The sequence below is a fragment of the Mandrillus leucophaeus genome, unplaced genomic scaffold (assembly GCF_000951045.1).
Source record: "Mandrillus leucophaeus isolate KB7577 unplaced genomic scaffold, Mleu.le_1.0 Scaffold1616, whole genome shotgun sequence".
Taxonomy (NCBI): Eukaryota; Metazoa; Chordata; class Mammalia; order Primates; family Cercopithecidae; genus Mandrillus; species Mandrillus leucophaeus.
Window position 1 is genome coordinate 212,544 of NW_012101606.1, and position 14,296 is coordinate 226,839.

General features: G+C 41.0%; 1 protein-coding gene across 1 annotated transcript in view; it reads right to left on the bottom strand.

The window, feature by feature from the left end:
- Window positions 1-5,896, bottom strand: part of SP140L (SP140 nuclear body protein-like) — a 65,547-nt gene extending 59,651 nt beyond the window's left edge. Inside the window, exons 1-2 of the mRNA XM_011976034.1 lie at window positions 5,780-5,896; window positions 4,308-4,382 (exon numbers count right to left, since the gene is read on the bottom strand). Of these exons, the coding sequence (XP_011831424.1) occupies window positions 4,308-4,382; window positions 5,780-5,811 (107 nt within the window). The 5' untranslated portion in view covers window positions 5,812-5,896. The remainder of the gene's footprint in view (window positions 1-4,307; window positions 4,383-5,779) is intronic.
- Window positions 5,897-14,296: the final 8,400 nt, after the last annotated feature.

Genomic DNA, 14,296 nt, shown 5'->3' on the forward strand with positions numbered 1-14,296 from the left:
TTTTTTTTTCCAGATATGAATGATCTTAAGATATATACCTTCTATGAACTCTTAGTCAGGAGGCTACTGGATAATGTGGTAAGCCAAAATGAGATAGTAAAGCAAGAAAGAAGATACATGTAATCCATAAAACAAGAGAGATGTCAGGAGAGATGTCAAGCTTCCATAAAACAGGAGAGATGTCAAGCTTCAGAAGGTCAGTCTTGGAAGCTGAAACTAACCAGAGCTAATTGGATCAGGAGAATGGGTGGCTCCAGAAGGGCTCTCCCAAGAAAATAAAATGGAATTGATAAATTACACAATGTGCCTCACTGTCTTGAGAAGAATTTTAGAATTCTGCAGGGTGCCTGGGAAGAATTCATAATGAAGGCACACAAAATCCAAGCAAATATGTAAGAGGGCAATAGTTATTTTTGGGAAAGATGTTGCACAGGAAAGGAAATGTGATCATAACATAGTGTATGACTTGGTTATGAACATCATTTAAATAACTATCATAATGATAACACTGATTACTGATGAACCTCAAACTGTGATGTATTACGAGAATGGATGGGGAATGAAAAAGAGTGTCAGGGGAGGTCTTCATCTTATGCTTTATTATGTGAACAGGAGAATGAAAAAGAGTGTCAGGGGAGAAATTTTCATCTTCTGTCCTATTATGTGAACAGATTAATGACTGGAACTTGAAAAATTACAAAGAGCTGTATCCGCATGTCATTTCAAACTACAGAAATAAGTACAGAAGGAAGAGCTAAAAGGTTAAAAATAATCCATCTGGGAAACTGAACACAGACTGGGGAAGATGGCCAAAAGAGCTACTTCTGTTTTTTAAGGTCTTGTTGACTGTTTGATATTTTAATCTCTTTATGCATGCTTTACTTTGGAAAAATTATCAAAATTAATAGAAGTAAAATGATATGATTGCCTCAAAGATTCTTTGGCAAGCATTTTGATAAATATCCTATACATGGTCTTGATGGAAAAAAAATAACTTTAGTAAACCAGAGCAGATAATGTGCTTAACTTGATAAAAGGCATCTGTCAGAAAGTCTCAAGTTAAACATTGTAAGTGTTCCTCGAGCACTGGAACAAAACTAGAATGCTCATTTTTGTGTTACCATTCAGTATTAAACTGACAATCCTGCCTAATATACTAAGGAAAAAAGAAAGAAAAAAAAGTAAGAAAAAGAAAAATATACAGGCATAAATTCTGAAAAAGAGCAGACAAAGCTGCTATTTTGAAGATGTGATTATTTCACCGGAAAATACAAGACAATAATAGGAGGGAGAAGACCACTTGGAAAGTCTGCTTGCACAAGGTCATCAAACTAAAACAAATAGATTTCCCCTGTGCCCGTAAGAAATAACTAGAAAATGTAAAAGGAAAATGAGTTCCTGATTACAAATACAATTTTAAAATGCCTAGCACTAAAGTGACCCAATAAGGACCCAAGTTCAAAAAATAATAAATAAGTGGAGAGATATACCATGTTTCTAGCTAGGATCATTGGGAATTTTTAAAAATGTAAATTCTTGTTAAATTTATCTATTCATTTAGTGTCTCTCAGTTGGATCCCAGCAAGACAGGTTATAGAACACTACCTAGAAAATCATAGCAACTAAAACAGTTCAGTATTAAAACAAGAATAAAAAATATAACCATGGATTAGAACATGGGTCACCTATACAAATGTATACGTAAGAGAGAATTTAGTACCCTCATTCCCTTTTATCCACAGGGGATGCTTCCAAGATCCCCAGTGGATGCCTGAAACTGCAGATAGTACCAAACTCTGTATATACTATGTTTTCCCCCATCTATACATAAATGAGGCACAATAAGAGATTAAAAATAATATTTAATAATAAAGTAGAACTATAACAATATACTGTAATAAAATTTATGTAAATGTGGTCTCTTTCTCTCTCTCAAAATATTGTACTGTAGATATTAGCAACCTTAGCATGTGATTTTTTTTTTCTTTCAGGAAATTTCACATTTTCACTTAAAGGAAGCACTTGACAGCTTCTCTTTGGCATATCTGAATTGCCAGCATCAGTCCTCATGTGCTTTGGGGCCATTATTGACTAAAATCAGAGTTCTCTGAACACAAGCACTGTGATACCATGACAGCCGATCCAATTACCAGGATGGCTACTCAGTGATTCATGGACTGGTGGTGTCCACATTGTGGATTGTGGATACGCTAGATAAAGGGATAGTTTGCATCCTGGGCATGATGGAGAGGGACAGCATGAGATTTCATCACACTACTCAGAACAGCAAGTAACTTAAAATTCATGAATTGTTTATTTCTGGATATTTCTGGAATTTTCCATTTAATGTTTTTGGACCATGGTCGACTATGACTAACTGAAATCTCAGAAAGTGCAACCGTGCATAAAGGAGGACTACTATAGTTAATAATGGCATAAAGATATCAAATATCTAGCAGAAGTACAAAACCTTCAAAGAGAAAACATATATTTTAATAGAAAATATTTCTAAATTAATCTTATACTTGAGCCATATTCATGAGAACAGAAGCCATAATATTGTAAATATGTCGGCTCTCTTCGAACTGATCTATAGAGTCAGTGCAATTCCACACAAAATGCCAAGATTTTGACAGGCTAATTTGGGAACCCAAAGTTTAAGACTTTTGGAGGAAGAGGAAGCGATTTTGCCCTGTCAGATGTCAAGAGTTCCTGGGAAGCCTCCATCGCTATGGCAGTGTGGTTGGTACTGGCATAAGGAGAGGCTCTCACAGGCCAGGGGCAGAGAAAAGAGAACACAGAAACACACCTTGCCTCTATGGCCACTTGGTTCACAGTAAGTGGGGAAAAGGATAATATAATTAATGGTGTCATCAGAAAAATTGATAAGAATATAAACAGAGTCTTCAAACTGCAGCTTAGACAAAAACAATTTGGTCTCAGACAAAATAGGAACCCTGAAAAAAAAAAAAAGTGACTCTCCCAGATTATGACTGAGCAAATGGAATATTTAGGGTGAGCTGCTCTGGTCAAGCCTGCCCAGAGGCGCTGTAAAGCCACAGCAGGCACATGGAACACAAGATCAGATAGAATCAGTCTGGAAGAATATCTCAAAGATGCTAATAAGAATATCCCAAAGTTCTTAACAGTGCACAAAAACCTAAATAAAGCAAAACCATGAAGATTGAATGAGAAATTAACAAAATGTGGAATACAGGGGAGCTTGCAGAGCTATAGAAACAAATTAAGATCCCTCCTCATAAATAAACACAATCAATTTTTTTAAGTTGGAAATTACAAGAAACAAGAAATATACTAAAATATAGATGGAATAGTCCTTTTTCACACTGCTCTAAAGGAATACCACAGACTGGGTAATTTATAAAGGAAAGAGGTTTAATTGGCACACAGTTCCACATGACTGGGGAGGCCTCAGGAAACTCAAAATCATGGTGGAAGGTGAAGGAGAAGCAAGTATCTTCTTCACAAGCCGTCAAGAGAGAGAGAGCACAGGGGAAACTATCATTTACAAAACCATCAGATCTTGTAGAATTCACTCACTGTCATGAGAACAGCATGGGAGAAACTGCCCCCATGATCCAATCACCTCCCACCAGGTCCCTCTCTCAGCACCTGGAATTTACAATTCTGATTACAATTCAAGATGAGATTTTGGTGGGGACACAGAGCCAAACCATATCACTAGATAATTGTCATGGAGGAAAAGTCTGAGACAACTATTATGAACTCGAAGTAAAAAACTGAAAAGATGAAAGCACCAGGGGGAATATAAAAGCTGTGAAGACTGAAGTTGCCCCAATGTAAGAATAATTTTGCCTAAAAATTGAAAAAGAAAATGTCAGAGATTTTAGAGAAGGAACTTTTCCTGGAACAAAGGCAGAATCGAATCTGCCACCTTAACATAAGAAAGACTTTGAAAACTGACATGGCTCACAGAGTGCCTCAGCAGGTCTCCGCATCACTATTTATAAATGAGGGTGCATCTGTTTCATAAAATCTACGTCATAAGATGTTTATACATGAAATTTTGAGCTGTTAATAAGATAAAAGTCACCATATACAAATGTAAGGGAGAAGAAAAGTATATTTATACTTTGCAGAATATTTAGTGAACTCTCCCATATCACGAAAAAAAGACAAACACCTCAACTGAATCACACCGGCAAAAAATAAACAAAAAAAATGATAGAAGAGGAAATTTAATTGGCCAAGAAACATGAAAAACTGTTCAGCTTTCCACATTACCAGGAAAATACAAATTAAAACAAAATGCAATTCTTTATCACCTTTGCAAACTTTGGCTGTGTGCAGGAAGATAGTTCATCTCATTTGCTACTCGTGAAACAACTCCATTCAGCCTCCTAAAAAGACAATTTGGCAGGATCTATAAACAAGTAGACAACAGCACCCTTTGCTTCAACAATTCCACCTTTTAAGCTTTAGACGCAAGATAGATACTTGTATACGTGCAAAAAAAAAAAAAAAAAGAAATATATAATCATTATTATAGCTTATTGACAAACGTGAACAATTTAAAACAATATAAATGCCCTTCAATTGGAGAATGGTTAAAAAATTATGCTACGTAAATTCTATGGAATAGTATGTGTAAAAAGAATGAGATAGATCTGCATGTATTAAGGTGAAAGATCTCTAAGATTTCCACCATTAAAATGAGTAAAAATGCAAAATGCAGAATAACATGTGCAATGTAATCCCATGTGTTACAAAACAAGAACACAAATTATGTATTTACAAAAACATACTTCATACACATAAATGCATCGAAAAATATAAGAAAAGCTATGCCCAAGACTCTTCACAGGACTGTGAAAGGAAGCTACAAGGTGAGGTAAGTGGTGAAGGAGATTTTTTCCTTTACATACTCCTCCACTGTTTGAAATTTTATGAGCAAGAATGTAATGTATTTCTTTTGCATTAAAAAATTTAAAAGATTAAAATTGCTTGAACCCAGGAGGCAGAGGTTGCAGTGAGCCAGGATTATGCCACTGCACTCCAGCCTGGGTGACAGAGTGAGACCCTGTCTAAAAAAAAAAAAAAAAAGATTAAGTAATGTTTTTTATGAACTCATTACTAGAGAAAAGATAGGATTTTCACATCTTTTCTGGTCAGCGGCATCCCCCATCTTGGGACAGGAAATTGAAGTAAAAATAAAAAATATTTAGTTTCTGTCATCCTGGGCCTTTTTCTTCTTTTTCCTTTTTCGGATCCAGGTCAATTGTATCAGAACTCACACCCTGAGTCAGTCAAGGAAATAGCCCCAAAGCTGACTGAGGCCCCTTGCCAGGACAGGTGAAACCACAGTTTCCAGTGTTTAAAAGTAAGCCAGCTGTTTACCCTAGAGTGTCTATTTTCCAAACTACCTTCTTTGACATGACATATGTGAAGGCAGAGAGGGCAGAGGGATGTGAAAGTGTTCAGAGATCATGAGGAAATAATAACTCACAAATGACTGAAACGACTGTTCAGAATGTCCCAGCCAGTGGAGCAGTAGTTTCAAAACAAGACAAGTCATCTGTGTTACGGCAAGCTGGACTCACACAAACAGTTGTCCTGCTGCACTTGTAAAAATCTGATTTCCTCATTACGTTCTCTTTTATTTCATTATATTACACTACCTACCTATGTTCTTGCAAAGCAGGACTAAAGTGAAGGTTTAGACAGAAACTGAACTAAATGCATGAAAGCTCCAATACTGCCAGAGATAAAGGTTAAAGGAAGAGAGATAAAGACTCACCTGGTACTCAGGTCGCTGCCCCCACCTGCCATCTTCCCACCCTAGGCCCTGCCTGGGTCTCAGAGCCTGGCTTATGAGCTCCCCCGTCAGCCCAGCCTGCATGCAGTGTGGCTGCCCAGATCCAGAACAGGAAGTCGGCCGACAGACTGACTCACCCTCACAGGTTTCTGCCCAAATGGGGAAAAGAGAAGTGAAAGTATTTTTTTAATCTCCTGCTCGGCTACAGGCACTGTGTTTTCCCCCTTTTTTCACTCCAAGAGGTTCTCAGCTTTTCTGAAATGTGGCAGAGGGTTGGAGGAGAAGCCTGACAAGCAGCAAGACCTGCAGGACCAGGGAAGGAGGACCCAGGGAACAAGCAGGGCCAGCTCCCGGAAGTCCACTTGTTTGTGCAATAGACAGCAAAAAAAAAAAAAAAAAGTCCATGAACCAAAATTGTCCTTGGGAGCTCTGCCCTCTAAGAGGGGGCATAGTTTACATGGGAGCTGTGGGGAGACTACATGTTTGCCCCTTCCCCTTGCTGAGATGGCTGGGGCCATGGGGGTTGGAGGGTTGGAGGGAAAAGCCAGAAACTTTGAATCTTCTCTCAAGCCCATTGGAGAGCCTGAACTGGACTAAGGTAGATCTCAACATTGGGACCCAGGGCTGGAGAGAACCAAAATGCTCGGCATTATAACCTGGAGAGAGTGTTCTTAGCCTTCCTGGAAATCAACCAGAGGTAAGAGAGAACTGTCCACACCCCTGGGACCAGAGGCTGGAGCCAGCATGATAAGAAAGGCAAATATTTTAGGTGCAAGGGTTTAAGGAATCTTGACTATGGGGCCACCTTGGAACAGCCAGGGCTGAAGAGGCATCTGAACTTCGGCGAATTCACTGGAATCTTGAGAGGACAAAAGCTTCTCGCTGGAGGAGGATGGGGGTTGGAACCCAGATGATGTAGACTTGGAAAGGCAGGGTGGCTCCTGCTGGGGATTCTACCTCTGCCCAGATTTTCCATTTAGATTCTGATGCCAGTGGGATTGTTGGAGGTGGAAATGTAATTACTGCTGTTGGAAGGGAGTGAATCCTTGGAAAATGGGCTTATGGGAAGAGGTACCCTGATAGGGGAGGAAGAGGCTATGGGTGAAAGATTGTAGGGAGTCAGAAAGACAAGGTTAGCATTGGATAACACAGGAAATCCCTCTAACAACCTTCTGAAGGTGAGGACCATTCATGAGAAACCCCGAGGAAACCCTCAGTCCTTGTGCAGCATCAGGAGGAAACAGACTGGCCCAGGGCCACTCCTGAGTTCGCATCATCACGCAGAGTCCTTCAGTTTGAGCCCCTGTTGTATCCACAGCTGGACATGCACAGATCCCTGTCCCCTGGTAACTGACGGGCACCACAGGCTCCTGGTGGCCCATGGACACCACCTCATGCCTCCTTCCGAAGGCCACCCAGCCAGCAAGGCCTGCCACGGACACACTGTGAGCACGCAGGGCGAGCAAGGGGCCAGTGACTGCAATGAACACAGTCATCCTCCTGTGTTCCCGTCCATGCGGCCACCCCGTGCTCCTCTGGGCTCTGCCCCTGCCGGGCCAGCGTCCCCTCTCCCAGCCTCGTATAGTGCTGCAGCCTCTTTAGGGCTGGGTGGAAACAGAAGCTGAAAATCCTCCTCTTACCGGGATTCTAGCTCACCAAACACTTCAAAATGTGTGGTAGAAGCGCCATAGTTGCTTCTAAATAAAGTTGAACCCATGTAAGGACTGGATTCTGAGATCATTTTGCCATCTGGCGGCTCATGAGCCCCAACGGGGCACCGCCCACCCTCTGTTCACCCTGCCTGGGGCGGGGGACTCTGCCCTTCACGCCTCCTGGTCCCTGTCCTCTTCCCTGTGATCCTGCCTTCTGTACTTCCACCCGCACCCTGAGGCCCTGCAGGTGTGGTCCTTGCGGGGCACACGGATGTGACTCGATGCTAAGCAGTTGAAAGCATTCAAAAATAGTGGGCAAACGGCAAAAGCGGTGGCATGGAGTGAATTAGAAGACACGAGGTTTCATGCAGTGTGTTTCATACAGACAAGTGTGGCAATGTCCTCCACCCCAAAATCTGGTCTCCCTGAATGAGGGAAGGGAGCTTCATCTTCCTCTACCCCCAAGGTGTAAGAGTTAAAGAAAGGGGAAAGAAACATGAAAAGTGGCTCAACAGTTAAAGACAGGTTTATTTTGGAGAATAAACCTGAGAACGGATTCTGGATGATTTCAGTCAGGAGCGCTTTCTTTTACAGACTAAGGGTATTTAAGAGTTTAGGAAGGAGAGAGCTTATGGCAGCCTTGGAATATTTCTGTGTGAGGGAAGGTTTATTGTGGGGTTGGAATGTCTCTGGTTGGAGGGGAGGTTGTCTCAGGGTTGGCATGCTTTTGGCTGGAGGGGGGTGATTTATCTTAGGGCTGAAATGTTTCTGGTTATACTGACATAAGCCATTAGGCTGATGTTTTTGGGCTGGATTTAGGCGATTTTTTAATTCAGGGGAACTTAAAATGGTGGTGTTTGTCCAAAATGGCGATGCTCTTGCTCTGTCAATTCAGTCCCTGTAATTATAAAAGGATGAGGGGTCGCCTGTTTTTTTTTCTGGCTACTTCCTGCTGGGGAGCATGGTGTGGAGGGTTCTTTGGTCATGGATTTACTGTAGGAGTAATGCCATCCATGGATGTTTTTGGGTAATTGTCTGTGAGGTGGCCATGATCCTGTCAGTTAAAAATTTTTGAAAAAGGTGAATTAAGCAGGTTAAGAACATTAATTCTAGGCATATTATTAAGAGAGGGCCCAGGAATGAGATGACCCATGTTATGATTTTGTTCCTAAACCAAGAATCTATTTGATTGCTTTAGTGTTCCCTTAGCTTTTTAGCTCTCTCTTTAAGATTTTCAGCAGCATCTTTTACTAGGCCCTATTGGTTGAGATAGAAGCAACATTTCTTACCCAATGAGAGGCAGAGGCCCTCTTTTTTAGCTACTATAAGATTTAATCTGCTTCTATTTTGGAGGACTACTCCAGCCAAGGAGTCTAGTTGGTCTTAGACTTTTATAAGGCTTTGGACTATATTTTTAATAAATCCTGTAGTTCTATTCAGAGCTTTGAAGTATGTTAAGGAGGTGGCCAATCTGCCTGTTTGCAGTCCAAGCCCAGAGGTTATACTTAAAGCGACCATTAAAGGAATGACTTGGATGGCCCTCTTTTTTTTTTTTTTTAATATATTGGACAGATGGAATGGGTAAAGATTGATTAGGAGGAACTAGTCCAGTGGAGGGAAAAAGATAAACTAGGGTATAGATTCCAGTCCAGTTGGTGGGGAGACAAAGATATGTGTTGGTGCCACACAAAAAGAATAAACCTTTGTTGTAAATACAGGTGGAGATATGGAAAGAAAATAAGTGAATTAAAGATGGGGTGTTTTTTTTTCCTGTGGCTCATTACTCCAGGTAGACAAGGAGGAAGCTGGGGAGATACCCACTATAATAGAGATATAGGAAGAGTTATTTTTTACACATTTAATGCAATCGGATGTTGCACCATTCATACTGAGCCATGGGAAAATGTGGGCACTAGGAGCAGCACAAGTTAGGCTAGAGACATTGGCTGAGGGAGAGGCTATAAAAGGAGCCGGTTGCAGAAATGCTCCGTTTGCTTCAGGTGATACTTGGAAATTAACCCGGTTAGTTTGATGGTCAGGGGGGTATTTAACAATGATAGTGAGGTAGCATTGGTTAGATGTCAAGGATCCTACAGGGAAATTTCCCTTAGAGGCTAAAAAGCAAAGTGAGGCTTGCTGTAGAAGTGGGGGTGTATTTAGTTATGGGCCTTTTAATGGGAGGGCCTTGGGACTTGAGGCGTTGTAAGGAGTTGCAGGAGGTTTGAAATAATTTGTTGGCCTGATTGGCCCTGGAAGTGAGATAGTCACTAACTGGGGTGTCAGCTTTTTTTAAAAAGGAAGCTCCTTTTTGGAGTTTATAAATTGCAGTTATGTTTCCTGTTAAAAGGTCATGAAGGGGTGTAGGAAGGGCTGTGTAAGCTGAGGAAGACAGTGACAAGCACATCAGCATTCTGGAGCAAAGGAAGGGTTAGCTTGAAGCAAAAGGGATTGTGTAGGGTTTAGAGAGCATTTGTGTTTGAGAGCAGTGAGGAGTGGTTGTATTGGTAAAGTTCACGTGATTAGGGAATTTATACTGAAAGAAACAAGCAAAAAGAGAAAAAAAGTTATTTGGATAGGAGTAAAGTCCTAGAAAGTTCATTGAAGCCACAGGTCTCATAGAACAGTAAGGAGCTGGTCAGGATGTATAATGGGAGCTTCATAAGGATACCACTGAAGGTCTATAACAAGGTTGTTTAGGAAGCAATGAAAATTTGGGAGAGAAAGAGACATAAGTGGCTTATGTGGATTTTTCCTCCTTTTCCTCTGGGACTTGGGTGAGGCGAAGGGAAGTGGATCCTGTGGAAATACAAGAGAAGGCTGAAGGGGTTTTAGATGTGGTTGTTTGGGTATGTGGTGAAGGGAAGTCTGTTTTCTTGAGAGAAGTATAATGAAACCAGTTAGGGAGTCCCTGGAGTTTTGCTGCTGTGCGTGTGGTAAGGATGATCTGGTAAAGTCCCTTCCATTTAGGTGTAAAAGGGGAATTGAGGGTAGGATTGGGATTTTTTTACCATAACCCGGTCTCCTGACTGTAAGGAGGGATTAGAGGAGTTGGCGATGGGTTGTGGCAGGTATTGTCAGCATATGCCTAAATGAAATGGCAGATGGTATGTAGAAGAGGGGAAACAAGAGGGGTTGGTGGAGGTGGAGCAGAAGGGGCGAGTGGTCTCCCATACGTGAGTTTAAAGGGGCTGAGCTTAAAGGTTTACATGAGAGCGCTCAAATTTTTAGGAGGGCTAAAGGCAAAAGTGTAATCCAGTCTTTATGTGTTTGGAGTGAGTACCTGGTGAGCATGTTTTTCAAAATGCCATTCATTTTTTCAACCTTTCCTGAAGATTGAGGTCAACAGGGATGTTTAGCTTTCATGTAATTTGTAGGGCTTGTGCAAGCGTTTGAGTAATTTGAGAAATGAATTTAGAACCATTATTAGATTGAAAAGAAAGAAGCACCTTGAACCTGGGGATGATTTCTGTTATTTAATTTGGAGGTGATAGTAAAAGTTCGTTTGTTGGTTGTGGGAAAAGCCTTGACCCATCCTGAAAAGGTATTAACCAGAACTAAAAGAAATTGAACTTTTTTTTTACTTGGTGCATATGGGTAAAATTAATTTGCCATTCCTGTTCTAGAAGGTGTTCCCTGGCTTGATGGGTTGAGAAAGAAGGCGGTCTAGTGTTGGAGTTGGGTGAAGCTTTTTGGCAAATAGAGCATTGATGGGAAATGGCTTATAACTCTTCCTTTATATCTGGGATGAGGTGTGTATGGGAACTTAAGAAATGTTGTAGAGGGGAATGGCTAGTGTGGAAGAGGTTGTGAATGTCCCGTAGATGAGTTGTTCTTTCAGAGTCAGGCAGGACTAATTTGTTTTGTATGAACTAGTATAAGGGTTTGAATTGTTCCCCTGCCGTGATTAGTTGTTGTGTTTGGTATTCTGGATAAAAAGAGGGAATATGTTGTATGTGGAGAAATAAATATTGGGGAATTGGGTGATTGGTTGAGGCATGTTTTGTCCAATAGTCAGCTTATGGTTTCCTAAAGAATTGTAGCTTTTGTTTGATTGATGGCTTTTCCAATGGATAACTGCAACCTTTTTTGGAAGTAGAGCTGCCTTTAATAGATGATGGATGAGTTTTCCATTAACCCTTAGCTGTGAGATTGTCCTGCTTACTCTAAATTTGGGTATTGGAATGGATGATGTTATAGGCATATTTAGAATTGGTGCATATATTAACTGGTGTGTTTTTTGCTAGGGTTAGTGCTCTTATTAAGGCAACTAATTTTGATTGTTGTGCGGATGTGCCCAAAGGCAGGGGGGCAGCCTTTGTGACTTTTCTAGGCAGGAAAGAGTGGGTGTTATTATGATATTTTTTTTCAAAGATGGCATATCCTGCTTGGAGGGGAGGGTTTTTTGATGCACTGCCATCTATAAACCAATCTGGGGCTCCCCTTATGTGAGTGGAAGTAAGGTAGTGAAACATGATGTGAGAACTTTTAATTAGATTAGACCACAAGTGTTGGTTGGGGTTCAAAATTGGTTTTGAAAGTAAGAGTGGCAGGTTAGGTGGGGAGCATTTATGGAGAGGTAGAGAGTTGAAAGAGAGTTGAATGTAGGGCATGCATGCGAGAGGATGAGATGGAGGTGAGTGCCTTATGGCTGAGCATATCTTATGGACTGTGAGAAGAAAATATCTGAAGGGGTTTGTAGAATGTGACTTTTTGTGCCTTAGGGATAATTAGAGATGCTGTGGCCAAAATTTTTAAGCAAAGGGGCCAGGTTTTATAAATGAGGTTTAGTTTTTTTGAAAAATATGCTACTGGTTGGAGGGAGTTTCCCATGGGTTGGGCTAATAGCCCAAAGGCCTGATTCTGAGAACTGTGTAAATATAGATGAAAATGTCTTAGGGAGTTTGGAAGCCTTAAGCTGGGGGCCTATAATAAGGCAATTTTAGGTGAGAGAAAGCATGATAAAGGTCTGAGGTGGGAGTGAGAGATTGGTCAAAATTTCCTTTTGTGTGTTCATAAAGGGGTTTAGCAATAATGACAAAATTTGCTCTCCATAATTGGAAATATCCCACTAACCTAAGGAAAGAAAGTAAGTCCCTTTTTGTTTTAGGAAATGGGATTTGTTGAACACCTTGCTTTCTTGCCAGCAGAATTTCTTGGGTATTTGGAATTATGATCAGTCCTAGGTGTGAAACTTTTGGAGATGTTAATTAGGCCTTCCTTTTGAATATCTGGTACCCGCATTCAACCAAAAAATTTAAAAGCTGGGTGTTGAATACAATGTTCTAGAGAGGGGCAGCAAAGGAGTAAATTATCTATATATTGAAGCAAAACGATAGGTTGTAGAGGTAGTTGGGAAAGGTCTAACTGAAGTACCTGATGGAAATAGTGAGGACTGTCTTTAAACCCTTAGGGGAGGACAGTCCAGGTTAGTTGTTGGGGATAGCCTGTGTCAGCATTGGTCCAAGTGAAAGCAAAAAGGATTTGAGAGAAAGGATGTAGAGGGATAGCAAAAAAGGCATCTTTGAGGTCTAATACAGAGAAATGGTTAGTGTTGGGAAGAATTCATGATAGGAGGGTATAGGAGTTTGGGACAACAGGATAAACAATAATAATAGAGAAATCAATTTGTCGCAAATCCTGAGCCAGTCTATAGGAGCCATTGAGTTTTTTTTACTAGAAGAATAGGAGTATTGTGGGGAGAATGGGTGGGGATTAAAATATTGGCAGCCCAAAGTCAGGAGATGATGGGCTTGCATCCCTATAATCCATTAGGGTTGAGGGGATATTTTGGGACCACTATATGGGATCTTTTAGTGAAATTTGGATTGGATAATGGTGGATAGCTATCCTGGGGGAGTCAATATTCCATACTATGGTGTTTACATGACTGAGTAATTTGAGATTTAAGTCTGTTTGACATGGAGTGTCTGAGGAGGGGTTCTGTTCTTGACATAATAACAAATAAGCGTGGCTTTGGTGTAGGGCTGATAAATGAATGAATCCTCCTAGTTTGTGTAGGGTGTCCCTTCCTAGTAAAGGAGTGGGACAATGAGAAATGACCAAGAAAGAGTGAGTGAGGGTGACTCCCCAAAATGAGCAGTATAGAGGCAGTGTTTTATATGGGGTTTCTTGTATGCCCCTCATGTCAACAACAGAAACAGGTGAACATTTTAATGGGCCTTGATAGTCAGTTAATACAAATAGGCTCGCCCCAGTATCCAAAAGAAAGGAAATAATTTTACCAGATACCATCCCAACTACCCTGGGTTCCATGGACTTACTAGACATGGGGGCAAAGAATCCTGGGCACCCTTAGTTCTCTGCTCTCAGTGCCAACAGTGAAGAAATTTCCTCCTGTGATGGTTGGGGGACTTCGTTATGAGCCTCACCCAAATGGGAAAGGTGTTCCCATTGGGGGCAGTCCATTTTCCAGTGTCCCCAAAGACCACAAGTTGGGCGTGATTTGGTGGGGGGCCTGGGCTAGGACAAGCCTTTGCCCAGTGTCCAGGGTCACAACATATGAAATAGACTCTTGGAGAGGTGGGGGAGTTTCCTTTCAGGTTATTGGGAGGCTTTTGTGTAATTGACTTTAGGACAGCAGAGGTGAGCATTTGGTATTTTAAATGCAGATGCTTGTCTTTTTGAATTTTTTTTTCCTTGTCTCTTTGTTAAAGCTATGGAAGGCTGCATTTAGGAGGTCCCTCTGAGATGTCTGGGGACACTCCTTTAATTTTTGTAATTTTTTTTCCAGATATCTGGGACGAATTGGCAAATAAATTGGAGGTGGGGAAAAGTTTGACCTTTTCTAGATTCTGGGTCCAAACTGGTATATTTTAGCATAGCTTCG